At 41.0% G+C, this 17,507-nt stretch overlaps 1 protein-coding gene and 1 non-coding gene across 4 annotated transcripts in view; both read left to right on the forward strand.

Annotated features, from left to right (window-relative positions):
- The first annotated feature begins 170 nt into the window (after nt 1-170).
- Nucleotides 171-17,507, forward strand: part of wdr90 (WD repeat domain 90) — a 40,248-nt gene continuing 22,911 nt past the window's right edge. The window contains exons 1-15 of one of the 3 annotated variants that reach the window (XM_022236816.2): nt 171-327; nt 7,660-7,751; nt 8,753-9,080; nt 10,077-10,371; nt 11,036-11,159; nt 11,254-11,313; nt 11,798-11,956; nt 12,246-12,317; nt 12,433-12,501; nt 12,961-13,217; nt 14,975-15,032; nt 15,575-15,693; nt 16,010-16,168; nt 16,674-16,795; nt 17,095-17,211. In XM_022236816.2, coding sequence (XP_022092508.2) covers nt 318-327; nt 7,660-7,751; nt 8,753-9,080; nt 10,077-10,371; nt 11,036-11,159; nt 11,254-11,313; nt 11,798-11,956; nt 12,246-12,317; nt 12,433-12,501; nt 12,961-13,217; nt 14,975-15,032; nt 15,575-15,693; nt 16,010-16,168; nt 16,674-16,795; nt 17,095-17,211 — 2,041 coding nt within the window. In that variant the 5' untranslated portion in view covers nt 171-317. Of the gene's footprint in view, nt 328-6,934; nt 7,285-7,659; nt 7,752-8,752; nt 9,081-10,076; nt 10,372-11,035; nt 11,160-11,253; nt 11,314-11,797; nt 11,957-12,245; nt 12,318-12,432; nt 12,502-12,960; nt 13,218-14,974; nt 15,033-15,574; nt 15,694-16,009; nt 16,169-16,673; nt 16,796-17,094; nt 17,212-17,507 lie in introns of those variants that run through there. The other 2 variants (XM_022236817.2, XM_022236818.2) reach the window with 2 other exon arrangements.
- Nucleotides 6,941-7,133, forward strand: LOC147798667 (U2 spliceosomal RNA). The gene has a single exon (XR_015426074.1). It is a non-coding gene; the product is annotated as a U2 spliceosomal RNA (small nuclear RNA).

Raw genomic sequence — 17,507 nt, forward strand, 5'->3', positions numbered from 1 at the left:
CTTGCAAGTATTTTTCGAGATTTTTTTAAGCAGGAGTATTTATCACTTATGTCTGTAGCTATTTTTACTGGTCTGCAACCACCAACAGCTATACGTCGCCCTCTTGCGATGTTTTACGTACAATTTTGTTTCGCTGGTGTGCCCGCGCCTCTCCCATCCAGCCTGCCAGCAAGTGGGTCCGGGTACCAGTGTTAGGAATACATCACGATGTCAACATAGAATGGCGGTGTTTTTCGAAAGTAATACCAACACAAATCAAGATTTTGAGGAAATTACACGAGTTCAAAGACAAAGTGGTACAAGACACAAGTAACAACATGTCGAGACGTGAGTATTTATTATAAGCAATATACGTATACGCTGTTGGAAAAACTGTTGCATTCTGACTCCACTTTTCTCATCTCAATAAAAGTCAGTCATTACACTATGCTGGAAAGACACGAATTCTGGACTGACATGACTGAGAAACATTTACCGATGTTGTTGGGAAATATTTAGAAAATTCTCTTCACACCCCATAGACTTTGTACACAACTCCTGAAGTAAAGTCAAGATGCAACATTTTTCCACGCAGTTTAGTGTGTATGGTATTAAAACTTGTTTGTTAACTTTGTTTGCCGCTCCGTCAGTACGTACTGTACGTTTGCATTGTTTGTCTTGAACGTTCAATGTTGTTGTCCACCATGTCAAGAATTTTTTCTCATTTTCTATCGTTACGGCACTGAACTGCACAAGTGCGATGACGTACCTGATCATCATGACGGTTTATATATTTTAAAATTTCCTGGATTGCTGAACGCTTGTGGCCGAGTGGTCAAGGTGGAAGGCTTGGAACCACTGGTGTGGGAATTCGAATCCGCGCTTGGACCATTTTATTTTTGTCTCCTAAATTTCATGTTTATACCATAATCGTTTTTTTATGTTGGTTTCTAATTGTATAAGCCTAAGCAGGAATCTTTTTTTCTTTTCTCATCGGAGGCTTTGGAGGATTTTTTTTAAAGGGAAATAAAGTTTGAAATCTGTACTTAAGTTGGCGCGCTTGCGCAGTTGCAATGCCGTAACGATAGAAAATGGGAGATACGTTACGGCTGCCATAACAACAGCCACAGCAAATTTTTTACTGTGTTTTGATCCGAGGGCGCCCTTGCTTTCGACATCCCTATAAAAAATTAACAATTTTAGGTCATTGCTGATGATGCTGGTGGATGTGGTGCTGTCATAATGTGGTTACATATTTAACTCTTCAATCCGTGCTTGTGACTTGCCCTGAAAACTGAACTGGTGTCAGTAGTGTCAAGGTAAAGTAGGAGCCTGTGACATGATCGCGGATATGGGCTTGTCCAAGTAACCTTTACCCTACAAGCACAAATTGCCTTTTTTAACAGCTCGACATGTTCGGGCGATATAGTAGGGTCCAATTACCTTCCATAGGCGTTTGCTTCGTTTATTCATTTCACTCAAAATAGCTTGCACCCCAAATCAAAATCCTCCGAATTCACCTCCAAAATGGTCCATAAACTGTCATGGCTGGGCTTGAGATCAAGTGAGAATCCAAGATTCCAATAATGATGATAAGGTTTACTCACATTTGGGAAAAACAGAGAAATTTCCCAGTCAAATCAGAAACAGTCTTGTCATCAAGCGCCATGTCACCATCTTGTTCAAGTAGCAGTTTGAACTGTATGTAACCCTAACCCTCCTCAATCCTCCAAAATCCTTCGGGCAGTTTTGGAGGACTTTGGAGGATTGAGGGTGAATGGTAAAAGTGCATGGCTGGATGCTATGCTTAAAGGTCGTGGATTAGACCTTGTGTTGTTTTGCTTAGTCAAGCACAAATTCAGCCCAATATTTCCTTTGAACCAATCAACCGCACTGCTCAAGAATGCCCTTTGCACTGCCTCAACATAATGACAGGAATTGCTTGAGGATTTTGAAGGATTGAGGCAGCAGGAAGACCTCCAAAAAACTTTGTCAAGAAATTTTAGAGGATTTTGGAGGATTGAGGCTGAATGCAATTTTTTCATGTTGAAAATCGGATTTGGAGGATTGAGAATGGTTCCTTGTAAAAAGGCCTAGGGTTTTAATGTCCCAGAGATATGACATCACGGCTTCAGTGGATTCCCTGCTAAATTTGACTTTTTTCGAGATGCTATCTTTTTCTGATAGCTAATAAACCAGTGCAAGGGGAAATTTGTAATGTCCATGCATGGAGCTCTAGTCTCTTACCAAATTGGGCCTCATAATTGCATAAAAACATGTTCGACTCTCATTTTATGGTAATTTGAATGTCTGATATGGTATCTTGAGTTATATGCATGCACATCGATAGGGCCCCTCAAAACAACCCATGTCTTCCATCTCTGTCATTTACATGTGTGAGATGGATGTAAATGGCTGTGGAGTGTTGTAAGTACCTTCATTATGCCATAACGAGCTACACTTTTTCACCGAACTGATAGTATATATATTGAATTCACCTCTTTGTGAGCTGAACAGTTGAGGCAAATGGATCCATCCTAGCCTAGCCTACAATGATTGGTGGTGATTGGGAACAAAAATGACACAGACTGAATTTCCATGTCAGTTGGACTCTTGTGGGTTGATTTGTTCCTTGCTCTATGGCTCGAGCATCGCAGTATTTTCTCCAAATTAGGACTGCCTTGTGCTTCCTCCTGGTGAAATTCATTTTTTAACAAGGCAACCAGAATCCCGCAATCAAGGTTTCTTTCAATATGGAGGAAGAAGAAAACTAGTCGGGGTTCCCCAACCAGACTGTTAATCGTCCGATAGAGTAGGAATCTTTATTTTCATGAGTAAACGAAGCACTGATGTATCTTCTGCCGCTGGTGTAATCACAATGTAAACATGTTCTGCTTGCACACAATTTGTGTATAGTTATCACATGGCACTGACTGTATCATGTTATAAATGAAGCTTAGAGCTTTAAGTTCAGCATGATCATCATGATGAGGCAGGCCACCAGTCGACATGTAGGCTGCCATGCCGTGATATCATAGAGTATTATTTGCCATACCTGGCTCATACATATTCATAGTTGAGACAGAACCAGATTCTCTCCATCTCGGCCATGTTTCTCACTGGTCGATTCATTATCACATTCACGTCAGTCATTAGGCTTACTGTTGCTATTTAGTGTTTATCAAGCATGCATGCGGGGATCCACTCCCACGTCAAATATAAACTGAAATAAACTGTTGCCTGCTCAACTGTGGGAAAGGTTTACTTCATGTATGGGGGCTTTTCAAGTCATCTTGGAACTGTCATTTGGGTGAAGTGCGTACACGCCCACAAGAATTGCCCTAGCTAGCTACTCATGGAAAGATGCTGGCACATGGAACAGTTGATCAGTACCTCAGAATAATGCATGATATTGTAACCACTGACAGTTTGATGTTAACTCCCTCGTTATTGGAGGTTGATAAACTACAGGTGCAGCAGTTCCCTCAGCTTTGCCTCCGGAACTAATATGTCAACTTCCAGGTGTGAGGGTAGATAAAAATCGACCATCCCTGTTGCATTATAACCATGTTATACATGTACAGCCTGTACCTGTGTTTGTGTTCATGTATTGAATGCTTAGTGTACTCTGTACAGAGCCTAGAGGCCTGCACCATCAGTCTAATGACATACACTGAAACTCTGTAAGCTCTGTGAGTGGTCCATATTCAATCAACAGGTTAACTGATAGGGCAGGCCTTTAAGTGTAGCTGCATTGAATTTTTGTCAGACCATTTATCTTCAACTCTGTACTCTTCTTCCATGTATGAAAACCCTTTCACCTTCCTTTTCATTTAAGTGCATGAAAGTGTACTTTTTTAAACACTTACAATTACCCATGGATGCTACCCTGGACATTTAGGGGCACTCTTGCTGTGATGTCATCCATTGAAGACATTGTAACAGTGGATAGGTTGTTCAAGTAAAATTGTGAACCCTGGATTTATTCACTGAAAACATTTCTGAGAAAGGGATTAATGCTATTGCTATGCACGTAAGCAACAATGAGTCAGCAAAGAAGAAATTTAGTCCAGGAAAATCTACAAAAATGCAGGACTTTTTGCGTAGAAACCAATGTAACATTCTTCCTGCAGTGACATCACAGTTTTGCTCATGAAAATATGGCAATTCTTTTCAGCATAAAAACCAAAGAGGCAGTAAAATACCCTTTGATTCAGTAAAACTAAAGTTGAAATAAGTTTAACTGAGACACAAAGGTGCATGTTGGCCCGTTGAAGGTTTGTATTAGAACAAGTTGATTGTACATGTAGCTACCCTTTAAAAACTGGTACACTGTACATGCATGACTTCCACCCGGCAGGTGCCCGTGCTCGGCACTATCAAGTCACTGAGTTGCACAGTGTCAGTAAGTACATTTTGCCTCTGTTGGCCAAGAATTTGTGTCTTTGAAAGAATTACCATGTAATCCATTCTGGCTAGAGGGACAGCTCTGTCTGATTTTTCAGCTTCAAGTAGTGTAAGAGCCGAAAGGTTACTGGCCATGCTTCTTGTTATTGTCATGTTACCACGTAATTTCCCATAAAATCCTTTCTGTGAATTGATCACACCATGTATATTGATACATTGCAGGTAGTACACGTAGGCCTTTTACCATAAATGCGGAATTTTGTTTTTAAAAAAATCCAATGTCAGCACCACTACTATCATTCAGGATTGTTTAGCCTCATTTTTAATTTCAGGCAAATCAAAGTTTAACATGTTCAAGGAAGTTTTCAGTCTGTCAGTATAATAATAAATAAAAAATAATATTTAGGTATAAATAATGTTTAAGTGGTACATGTACGTCAACAGTTTGATGGAACTTGGAGAATTCAGGACTTTTTTGATTGATACTGTGTACAGTACTTAAGGTGTTTGATACATGACCATACAATGATGGCCAAGCTGGGGATTTCTTTGCATATTTTTTATGCAGTGTCTGAGCTCTATCATATGGGTTTCACTGAACCAAGAAAGATTATTTTTGTGTATTTTACACTTTACAGTGCATGTCACTGATTTCAGATGGTCTTGGATGGTTTGTCACCCTCATTAAAATGATTGATATTGTGTTTAACTGTTCAAATCTGTTTTGATTTTCAACTCTATACATGTTACAATTATTAATTTAAAAACAGCTTATTAAAAACCAACTAACCAAACAAAAAGCAAACCGAGGAAACATAAGGAAATGTGGTTCAAAGAGAGGCCTCAAAATTTACATTTTGAGCCAGTTTTCCTGGGATGATAGGTTTGTAAAAAAATCTTCCTGACTTGAAGTCCATCTTGATGTCAGCTGCAGTGTATTCATCATTTATTCATCAGCATCTCTCTGGACATGTACACATACACTGTACGTATAGGTACATGTACTTCTGCATTCCTCTGTGTTACTTGAAATGAAGTGATGTCAAGTAAATCTATATCTCCCCATTTTCTCCATGTAGGAGGAAATAGTTATTATAGACATTGTAACAAGGGAAAAAGAAGTCAAAGGCATACATGTTACACGTATGTCTCCTGAAATTTGTGCTGCTAGTCTTTTTTCTAAAAACAAAACAAAAAGTTCGTTAGGCATAATGTTTGACCCTAAAGGAAAAATAAAAAAAGTTCCCTAAAGACCTTGAAAAGATTAATAACTACATTACAAAACATTAGAAATGGAGGAAGGGGAAATAAAAGGTGGAAAAAATCTTAAATCCTGTTAAAATAGGAAAAATATGCCTAAAGTACACGTGCCCTATCACAACTTAACCCTAACCCCCTAGGGACCATTGAAACCCTGCATAACCTTGTTGGGTTCAACAGCCTGTGTGAAGTAATTACTCTTCAAATGCTGTTGAGCTAATAAACACAAGTTGTGCATGTAATTTACACATGCGGCATGGACTTGATTTGAAAAATCTATACAAATGCACAAGTTTATATGTTTATAGTGCATGTAATGCTTGAATAACTTACCACATTGCAGGTGTGTAATATAATTGCAATGAAAGTGTGAATATGTACTGCAACATACACGTGCATGTGCCCGACTTCCCAGTTCTAAACCACTCAGTAATAAAGGCAGGGGTGCAGTCTGTTGAAAGTTTTCTGTGCACCCAGCTGAGTCAAGTTACTCCCACTGATACCTGTTCTGTTATAGGGTACTTCTAAGTCCCTCTGTTTTGAGGCTGGGTCCATCTAGCGGTAGTTTGGCAGCAAGACAGTTTTGCCAAGTGGGTACCTGGAGTCAGTTATTTGAGTGCCCTGTGCATTGTACCAGTATGAATGTGCAGATTATACGTCAGATAATGGGGTTTTGAGGTGGGTTCGTTTTGTATCCTGAATGAGTTCATTAGGCTATCTGTGGGATCCCAATGGCAATATAGATTGGGCCGTACAATTAGCTGTATGATGTCACTCATGTACATTGTACATGTACTGTACATGTACATGTACATGTATGTCGTAGTAAGCAGGTGTACAACGTAATGCACACTGTACATGTACTGTACATGTACTGCACTGTGCACGACAAAGACATACTGTACATGTACTGTACTATACCTGTACATGTGTGCATTATACTGCCAAGGACATTTGGGTTGACCTTTGTCCTATTTTTGTCAATGCACAAGCACTTTGTGCGCAAGCGGCGTGATGCACTGCTGGATATTCATGTATAATCTGGCAGGTTCCACCTCCTTCCTGAATATTCAGTTTTGCCCAATTTTATCCAAAATGGTTAATTAATGCATAACAAATTAATATTTTTAAGAAATGTAAATTGAAAGTTGTAGCATTTCTGTCACAGTTTTGACTGCAGTGAAAATGAAACATGCTTCTGATCTGTCTATTAACAATTTTTTTCTGACCAAGTTGACCATCATGATCAGGAATATTACAGGGATATGAATACCTCAGGAAATTAAAGCTCTGTATCGCTTCTCGGCCTTTTGGCTAAGATCATGTGTAGTATCTGTTCTTTTCAGCTTAATATCTGAAACGCTGCTCATCGAGCAGCCAGTATATTAAACTGATTTTTGGATCTGGGCCATGGAATAGGGGCTTGCCTCGTCCTGGCCACGGGTTGGCCCGGTATTGCACTACATCCGGGATTCGGCCCACTCCCCTTCATGGGGAAATTTTGAAAGCAAAGATAGATATTCAACTGTTTGACATAGTCCGAAGTGTTTTTCGTGTGCCTGATTCCTGCTGTTGTATGTATCAGTGAATTGTGTGACGAAATATTGATCCTAATGGCTACTCTGTCTTTGGTGTAAGGTAAAAATATCTTTGTAAAAGTTGCCTCACCACTTTTATTGGAAGAGGAAGCTATTAAAACAAATAACAAAGACTCTTGTCTTGGTTAATTTCTAGGGAAGAGTTGCCAGGTGTTCAAAACTTACGGGCAGTGTTGTACACAAATGTAGTGGTTTATGTGCATGCTTGGAAAACACTGCAAATGGAAGGGGTTTGTGTGTTGAAGTACATGTAGGTTTGATGTTGACCCTGTGTTTTCCCCAAGATCTCAACGATGCTCTTACTGATCATGTGAATGATCAAGCGCTTTTACACATTTTTTTCAAACCTTCCTTTTTTTCATTCAAACCTTTAAGTATCAAGCATTTTGTGCTATATTTCTTGTTTCATGAACAGTCTGGCAGCATCCTTATGTCAACATCTTCAAGCATTTGAGTGTCTCAGAATGGAAGAAATCCACCAAAGAAGGAGAGGTTGTCGCCGTCATGGCAAGTTATCATTTCTATTTTACTGGTGTATAACTGTTTCACATTAGCAAATCCTGTATTGCCTTGTTTCAGACTTATCCATGACACCTGGAAGGACAAAACCCTTCAACATGAAATATATAATGTCACCCCCTGATGTAGTTTTCCACAATCCTTCAGAATCCTTCATTATGCACTGAAAGAAATGGTTCAAATTAAATTTTCACCCATTATCACTTATTGTATTCACTGCAGATAAACCAATGCATTTCCAGTTCTGAATCCCAGTTCCCAAGCTGTGCATAATTTGCTTTTTTGGCCCGGGAGTTTTCCCCTTGATCAACATACAAGGAAAAAATGGACACGCTTACTTGGGTTTGACTTGAACCCATGACCTCCTGCTTACTAACGTGTGCTAGGTGCCTTAGGGCTGAGTCAATTTGAATAATTCAATATCTGAATATTCGGTCACACTGACCAGCAGATTGTTGATGAACAAACCATATACAAAATCAGTTGCAGTAACACACACAATTGCACATTGTGATCAATATGATAGCTTCTCACATATAGGAGTATCTCCAGCCTCGATTTAGCACGATTTAAGAGATGAACAATACTTCATGCCCTTTTGAAAATTTCTATTCCTTTTAAATTGTTCAATGAATAATTTACTTTCTAAACTGTTATAAGATTTCTGACACTTTTCATTTGAATCTGCTCGAAACAAGCCTCCATAACGCAATTTTTCTCACTTAAAACAAAAGAAAATTTCCCCTTTCTTTTCATGAATTTTCCCTTCGAATATTCAAATTAAAAAAGTAATATCCAGATATTTGACGATTGAATATTCGGTCATTCAGCACAGCCCTAAGATGCCTTACCACTGGACCAGTCAATGGAGGAACTGCTGGTACTGCACCAAACATTTTCTCAAGACATCTTATGCCTCTCACTTTCACCTCTTATAAATACATAGAGTTTCATCAGTTTTGCCTGTGCCGCGCTTGTTCCACTCGTAGGACAAAACTCTCAAGGCCACTGTCTTCCGCATCACGGGTGCCATCCCCGCCGGCAACTACATCCAGCTGCCCCAGACCCCCAGCCAGTCCCTGGGGCTGACCGGCCGCTACCTCTACCTCCTCTTCAAGGCTGTCCCCACCAAGTACTTTGTGGTGCACCTAGACGTAGCCACCGAGGAGGGCCTGGTGGTCCGTATCTCCTTCTCCAACCTCTTCCGGGAGTTCAAGTCCACCTCCACCTGGTTGCAGTTCCCGTTTGTCTGTCAACCCTGGAAGGGCTCAGTGGAGGGGATCACTCGGAAGACTGCTAGGCAAGGTGAACTAAGAGGTTTGCAGTTAAATGTAGGCATACAAGTTTTCCTCGGATCAGCTGCCAGATTTCCTCGTTTTTCACCTCACATTGAAAAAAATTGAATACTGAAAAACGCGGTGCAAAGTCTTGTAGAGATTAGAATTTCCTCGTTTTTTTGTCGGAGCCCAAGTTGCATGCCTGAAAATGACTTTATTTAATAAGTGCCACGCTCACAATATCCTGGGTCGTAGTTCACTTTTTCACCCTTCCAGATTCTGCGCCCAGGATATACATGTATAATCAAAAGTTGTTGGATCTGGGCCCCAGCTGTGTTCACAATTGGCCATCCTTACCATCCATTGCCATCGGTATAATGCAAATGTAATCCAAGACTATTAGCATACAGGGGTCATATACAAACATCTCCTTGGCATGGAAATGTTTACCACGCAAATTCAGGGTTACCAGCCAGAATAACATTCACTGTATACATGTACATCTTGCAACTGGTTCTCTGCTGATTCTTGCTCATAGCACATACATATGCTGAGAATTATTATCTGCCTAACAGCTCAATTAGCCTGTTCCTTACCCCTAACTCCCCAGGGTGATTTACAAGCAACCTTCCACATCATGAAACTCAACACCACATGTAGTAAACCTTACACATAAACAGTTGGACAGTTTATTTCTGGTATGCCTAATCCCACATCAAACACAGCCAGAATATTAATGCTCATTCTAACAAATTCTAACAAACCCTGGTGTTGGAGTTTGGCTGGTTTGAGATCATTGGGGTTTTAATGTCTAGTATATTGCTTCTAAACTAAATGGTACCCTCAACTCGGGTCTCTGTCCCATAGCCTTCCTCAGCTGCCTGACTCACCAACTTTCTTTTTTGCCAGATATCAAAGGCTTTCCTCCTTGACATTCTGCAGCATCTTTTCCAAATCAGCAGGTCATCCTACGACCAGTCTCTGTCTCAAAACATAACCCCTCTTCCTCACTCAGAGAAATGTTTTTCTTTCCCAGATATTCAAGGTCCTGCTCCCGCCAGCACCAGATGGACGGTCCTTCTCCTGGACTTCCAGTACATCCTGTCCATGTACCTCAACCGCAAGTACTCCCACCTCAAGTCGGTCCGCCTCTGTGCCAACCTCCTGGTCAAGAACCTCTTCACCAGCGACACCCAATACGAGGCGGGGCTCAGCCTGCGCCAGGCCAGGGAGGCGGGCATGATTGCCAAGGGCGTGGCCCCATTGCCCAGGGAGATGGCCTTCCCGGTGCCAAAGGGTAGCCAGTGGCACGATCTCTATGATTATATCAGGTGGGTTGAAATGACGAGCGGGAAGAGGAGTTTAAAAATGTAAAGTAAAAGGAGTTTGTTATTTTGCGTCAAATATTCTCACAGGACAAAGTTGTCAGTATATTAGTTTTTGAAATGCAAGAAGAATGCAAACACGTTTTGGAAAATCCAACGCATTTTGTCATCGTTGATTCCTAAAATGCTCTTAACTTTGGATACGATCTTTACTTGAAAAATGTGCATGGATGGAAATCTGTGGAACTTCAGGGAGACCTCTGAGATTGGGCAAGGTGCCCTAGTTTGGATAGTACCCTGGACCTATTCCAGTGGTTGCAGATCCAAATTCTGGTTCTCCATGTTATTAATAGCCTTAACAGCCCCAAATCCTCATTTTTCAATATTATTTTACATAAACCCTTGGGGGTTAGAGTTAAGCGAAGAAAAAAGAGTAGACTGAATAGAAACCAAGCTTAGAAGAAAGAGGTAGTTGTTTTATGATGTATAGCATTAACGTCTACTATAGATTTGAACTTCTTCAAAGTTTGTCATTAGAACCTCTTTGTATTATGGTGTAAGACTTTGTTACAATTATCCACGAAAACGTTCAATTTGAAACTTGCAAACTAACAAGTGCTGCCCAATATTTTCAACAATCCAAATAAGCCTCACATCTCTGTGTCCCTAGATTTCCAGCAGCAGCTAGCCGGGTTCCTTTTGACTCAATCCAGATGCACAGTCCCACACCAATGAAAGGAGGCCAGGAGCCAGGCAAGATGAGCCCAGAGCGGGTGGCTCCCAAAACTATCCATGTAAGTGTCCGATCCTCAGCAATCCACCTGTCAAAAGTATGGTCATGATTTAAGAAACCAAAGAAAGTGATCTGCACTCTTTTTTGTCTTGTAGGCTGCTAAAGACGTGAACTCCAAGTTTTCGGATATCAACAAGTTGACGAATCCGAAGAGGGTAAGCTCAGGTTTTTTACCCTTTTTTGGGGGGAGAAGTTTTTACTGCATTTAGTCTAACATACAGATGAGCTTTCATGATGATGTAGGCTATAGCCTGTTAGGGTCAACTAACAAAGAAAGGTGGCCTTTTCTTTTTGTAAAATATGAAAAGAACGTTCACCTGTCACTCAGGTCTTAATGTAAGTTCTAAGCAAGGGCAATGACCTATCACTCAGGTCTTAATGTAAGTTCTAAGCAAGGGCAATGACCTGTCACTCAGGTCTTAATGTAAGTTCTAAGCAAGGGCAATGAATTTAGTAAGACTTGTCTCCAGTAATCCCCAGCTTTCCATGTTTTCTAATCAGAATAACTGCGGTTTCTCATTTCTTAATTGCCATGATCCAGCAACATCTAGGATATTTTCTACACAGAAGTTGTTAGTGTTTTTTCTGCAGTTGAAGGAATAAGGAGATATCCCAATTTTTCTCTCTAAACTCCAACAGCATGGTAAGAAGCGGGCAAAGCTGCCTACCAAGGAGCTACCCCCGGTTGGCTTGGATCATGATGTGTCAGTCCTGCAGGGAGCCTTGGGGGAGGTCCATGTCTTTGCCCATGATGACGATGATGTCACTGTCCATCGTCATGACAGCCGGTCAGGAATGGTAAGCAGTGGAAGGAAACCCTGACGTCACTGTCATACATCATGAAGGTTAAAGTCTGGGAGTCGTGGGTGTCTGAGAAGGGGCTGTTCGTAGTTCTTAGAATTGCTACTGTAGTGTAAAGGGTCATTTTTGAAGCATAAAATCCCTTGGTGCTACATGTACCTACAAATACCTACAATAATAAAGAATCGACTTTTTTGAAAAACAGGTTTTTAATTAATTTCTACAAGTTGAGGGAAATTACTTCATTGTAAGATCATATTGCATTGATTGTGTGTAATCATTCCAGACAATGTCAACTAAAGTCGGTACTGGAAGGACCTCTGCAGCATTGCCTTCCAGCCAGGAACCAAAATATAAGGTGAGACGGGCACCGAATATCAGCAGTATCGAACAACCAGGTACATGCCAGCAAAAGAATGATACACTGGTAGGGTTCAAGAGTTACCTCGTTTGGCTTTGCTGTTTCTCTCCAGAGTTTGCAGCCGGATCCCATCCTGTCCCTGCGTAAGATTGTCGGCTTTGGAGGATGCACAACAAAGGAGGTCAGACTGCTTGTTTTTCTTCCACCTTGCTTGGTGTATTCCGCTCTCGCGGCCATGCTCCCAAGACGCAGATCTATTGGTACTCTGAATGCGGTAGAATTGACTCTCAAAAGAGGGCCAGATTTTGGATGCTAGAAACGCCTCACTCCCAGACATGGAATTATTTATTTCTGAATTCCTCGCAGTGCCTGTTCAATAATGTTTATTGCCAGCTGACCCAAGCAAAGAGAAATAAAAGAGGGCACATCAAAATTGAATATGTGTAGTTGCAATGAAGACTAATCATAAATTGTAGGCGTTACTGTCATGGATAGGTTTTCAGTTTTTGTAAAACCTGTAATTCTGTAATCATTATTTACTATGTAAGACGTAGTTAACAAAACAAGAATTTGGAAAAAATAATCGGTGAAGATTGAAATGACTCAGTCCTTATATTGATATTTTTTTGTGTTTTACTAGGCCTTATGGACAGCCAACGGCACCCATATTGTCTACCCCTGCCACGCAGTCATCGTCTCCATGGACGTCAAGTCTGGCCACCAGCGCTTCTTCATCGGACACACCGACAAGGTGTCCAGCCTGACCTTTGACCGGAGCACGACCCTGCTGGCCTCGGCCCAGACCGGCCAGCAGTCGGTGGTCCGAGTCTGGAGGTACCAGAAGGGGGAGTGTCTGGCCATGTTCAGGACACACGTGCAGTCTGTCTACTGTCTGAGGTGAGAACGAATGTACTTTCCAATCATTCCGAGTTCATCCAATCACATGCAATGCTGGACTGGCTTCATACAGCAGGGGTGTATTTTGCCAGTCAGAACCAAGCGTTACACAAGAATTTTTTTGGTGCTCAGATTTTTTTTATAGAAAAATGTTAGAGGACGGACAAAAAACAGCAAAAAGTATTTCCTATGGTCTCAAGAAAAACAAATAAGGGTCGTCAAGTCGGAGGGCGGAATACAAAAAAGTCTTTTCAAAAAAAAAAGGTATTAATAAACCCTTATACCACAAGTGATGGCTGCCGAAGACCTAAGCTCACAAATATGAATAGCAGAGAAGAAAAACCTTTTTTTTACAGGGGATCCAAGACTTCTCAAAATATAAAAGAAAAAAGTAGTTTTTTTCCCGGTAGGTCGACGAATCCGAGCACCAACTTAAAAAAAACCTCTCGCCTTTGTTTGGTTGATTCTCTCTGGTTGATTGCTTTCAGGATTTTAGCGCTTCATCATCGCCGGTAATTCATTCCCAATTAAAAACATCACCACAAAAAATCTCTGAGGAGTCACAAGCGAACCAGTTTTGGGTTGTGAGAAATTTGCTAAAGTACAAGAAATATTTGCACACCAGAATAGGCTTAACGGCCAGAATCAATATCCTATAATGTGCCCTACTTTTTTATGTATTTCTTTATGCATTGGGCAAAGAGCAAACAGACTGCATTATATATTATTGTGTAGTTTTGGATTTCATTGTGCAAGTGGTACCCTGGTAGTAGGTATTGTTTGAAAGCAGTCCGCCTTGAGTAGAAGCACCCCCTCATTGGTTGAAAAGAGCCATGTTGGTTGGAAGTGTTCATTTTGTTGGTGGCAAGGCGACTGTAACGCTTGCATTTCTTAGTCATCTGTGAACCAGCAAAGTTCAGTTCTAACCAAAGGAAGATCCGTTGCTAAGAAAATTGCGCCCTCTGTTGGTCCAGCTCCGGGCTCATAAAAAGTGTCCTGGAGTAAATGCATTTCTTTATTGCAGAATTTGTAACTCTGTTGATTCAAATGTTCTCATATGTTAACCACTTGATGCCAGGGTTTCCGGAACCAGACTCCTTGGGTTTATACACATAGCCAGGCTGCCCAAAATTGGACACAAGAGCTGGGCCTTGTAACAAAGGACTGAGGTGCTGGGAATTGCCAACAATTTTTTAGTTGTCAATAGCAGAGGCAATCGGTCATTGATTTTAATGATCATATCACTGTTTGTGGCATTCAGTGCAAGCAGATTGCCACTGGGGACAAAAGTGCTCCAGCGCTCCAGGGGTGAGTGATACAATACCGCTGCACGCTAATCTGGTTCGCATTTGAAAAGACGCCAGCAGTGTACTGCACAATTTGGGCTCTCTTTATAAGGCGGCAGGCCTGGCTGAAATACTCGGGTGTCACTAGATGTTGTCTGTCAGATTAGAGTAGCCACCAAACAGTCATTCGTGTGGGTGTAAATGTCCAGTAAATGAGGTTATAAATTTTTGAAGAATTTTGAAAACGGAAAATCCTCAAAATTTCCCAGGTATACGCCATGCAATTTCAAAGTAAACGCGGCAGCATATGGTCAATATTTCTTCTTATATATTTTAAGTTCTGGAGGCTCTGTCAAAAATAGTTCCATTGACTGTTTCAGATAATTTCATATGTTTTGAAAGAGTATAACCTTTAAAAATGCTGTCTTGAACATAAACACTAATTCTGATTTTTTCAAATCATTTGCCCAGTTTCTCCCAGAAGGGATCCGTGCTCTGTGGTGTGGGAAAAGACGGCCATGGAAAGAATGTAAGTTCAACAAGAAATGGTCACAAAGCAAAAAACTCTCTTTTACAATTCTTGTGTCCTTTCTAAGTTTTTTCCTCTGGGCATTCATGACCGAATTCTTCTGTGGATGCCCACTTTGTTAGCTCAGAACTATAAAGATCAATTTCTAGCGATGGATCTCAAGAACTGTATGCAGTTTCATCGGTAGCAAGTCCAAAAACATTAGGGGTGTCTTCAATATCTGAATGCGTCCGTTCGGAACATTCTTTCCCAGAGCAGAACCGCTGTCTGCTGTTCTACTGAACCACCGTTCCACACATCTTCTCTCCCTACCTGGTTGCATGGATTTCCTTCACACATAGGTCTATTCAAGAAGTAATTTGCCTTTCCATATTTTTTCCTCGACTGAAATAAACTGTACTTGAGTGATGAGGTGTATACACAGACCAGTGATGTTATAATTGAACTCTGGGGAGTTTCTGAGACTGGTTGCAGCATTGGGTGGGAAGATGTTCTCCAATTTCTTATAGTATTCCATCGATGTGGCCTTTTCTCCCCTTCAGATGGTGGTTGCTTGGGACACTTCGAGGGTCGGCAAGGGAGGTGACATCTCCATTCTAGCCAAGGCGCACACTGACGTCGACATTGTTCAAATGAAAGTGGCACCGTTTGATGAAACAAAGTAAGTTGCCACAGACTTATTCATATCTTGGGTGTGTTCCTCCACACAAATGTAACCTCTTCAAATGAGATTGCATGTCTTGAGAATGGAGTGAATCTGTTTTTTTGGTTTTGTTTTGCTTTTTTTCATTTCTGTAATGACCTGTTGCTTTTACTCAATTTCATTTGGATATAAAACCAAACATGTCGCTAACATCTGTGTATTTATTTAGATTTAATCGATAAAAAGGAAAGTTGTATTGATTGTGGTTTCTTCTTGTGATGAAGAGAAGAGTTAAAGGAATCGATTTCATTTTTGTACTTGGTCCCCTCCACAGAATGGTGTCATGTGGGCGAGACAACGTCCGTGTCTGGCGAGTGAGAAATAACTCCTTGCGATCAGCTCCTGTCAACCTAGGTGACTTCCACGTGGCTGAGTTCACTGATATCTGCTTTGAAGCCAGCCAGCCGGGCTTGGAGCCTGCTGACAAGTTTGTGTAAGTTACAAAGTGTGAGATTTGGACTCGATGTCAGCTGCAATTGTTGTGATTTTTCGGGGGTGTCTTTTTTTTCACTCTGTTTAGTTTTGCGTTGCGTTAACCACCCATCCAACAAAAAGTAGAGTCTTAGGTAATATTACTTACATTAGAGTTGCCGAATTTAAAGCATGCTTCCTTTGTGGTTGGGTATCCATCTCGAGCAGGAGCACCCCCTCATCTGTTGAAAAGAGCGTTGGGTCTGGAGTGTTCATTTTGTTGGTGGCGATGCGACCATGAAGCATGCATTCCTTAGTCATTCGTGAACGAGTGAAGTTAAGTTCTGACCAAAGGAGCCTTCGTTGCTAAGAAAATAGCGCCCTCTCTTGGCTAATATGCTTGGAACACAACTTCTTGTCACTGGGCACAACTTACATCCAAAATATGGCTTTCCACAAGGAACAGGAAATTTCAAGTTTTTGCCATTTGTACCAATTTTTTCCTGTCTTCTGTCTTTCTGTTATAGATATGCCTGTACACGTTCTGGCCACATCTTTGAGATTGACTATAACCGTGTGTCTGTGGTACACATCCGACGATTGCTGCCAACAGGAAAGGAAGTCAGAGAGAAGCAGACAGTGCAATCAGGTTGGCACTAAACATCCGTAAATGGCATTAAAACTTATTTCATTCACCTCCACTCCTAATAGAAGGGTTCCCGTTGCCTGCAAAAGTCATGGAAATTTGTTTTCATTTTTTCCAGACCTTAAAAGTCATGGAATTTTGTAAATATGACTAAAGTCATGGAAAAGTCATGGAATGTTGTAAAATAACTGAAGTCATGGAAAAGTCATGGAATTTTTCAAACTTGTGTGGTTTCTATTATCAGAAATAAGTGCACTTCTTATTTCGTGTTGTTATTATATTGCTTTTGTTAACCCATATAGGCGCTGGTATTGCCATCAATGCCATGTGCGTCAATGAATCCTTCTGCGTGACTGGCTCAGATGACGGATTCCTTCGCCTTTGGCCGCTGGATTTCAAGAATGTCTTTTTAGAAGCCGGTAAGAGCTGTCACCTTACAGTCATCCATGTTCTGTCAGAATAAATAAAAACGTGAGAAAAGCCGTAGCAAGTTGCTTACTGGCTAAAGTTACATGACGTCTTCAAAGCGCTTTAATTGATAGTTAGGGTCCGTTTGGCTTTTGGGTGGAAGTTTTTGAAGGGAACTCTTTCTTAAGTTTTAAGGCAAAGACAATTTAGGTAGTCGTACTGTATTCATGGCCTCCACTGCTAGTTTGAAGTTTCTGTGAAGCATGAAGTAGAATTTATGTAAGGGTTTAAACTTGGGGATCTTTTG

This window comes from Acanthaster planci, linkage group LG07 (genome assembly GCF_054643075.1).
Source record: "Acanthaster planci isolate LZ-2023a linkage group LG07, COTS_SCS, whole genome shotgun sequence".
NCBI lineage: Eukaryota > Metazoa > Echinodermata > Asteroidea > Valvatida > Acanthasteridae > Acanthaster > Acanthaster planci.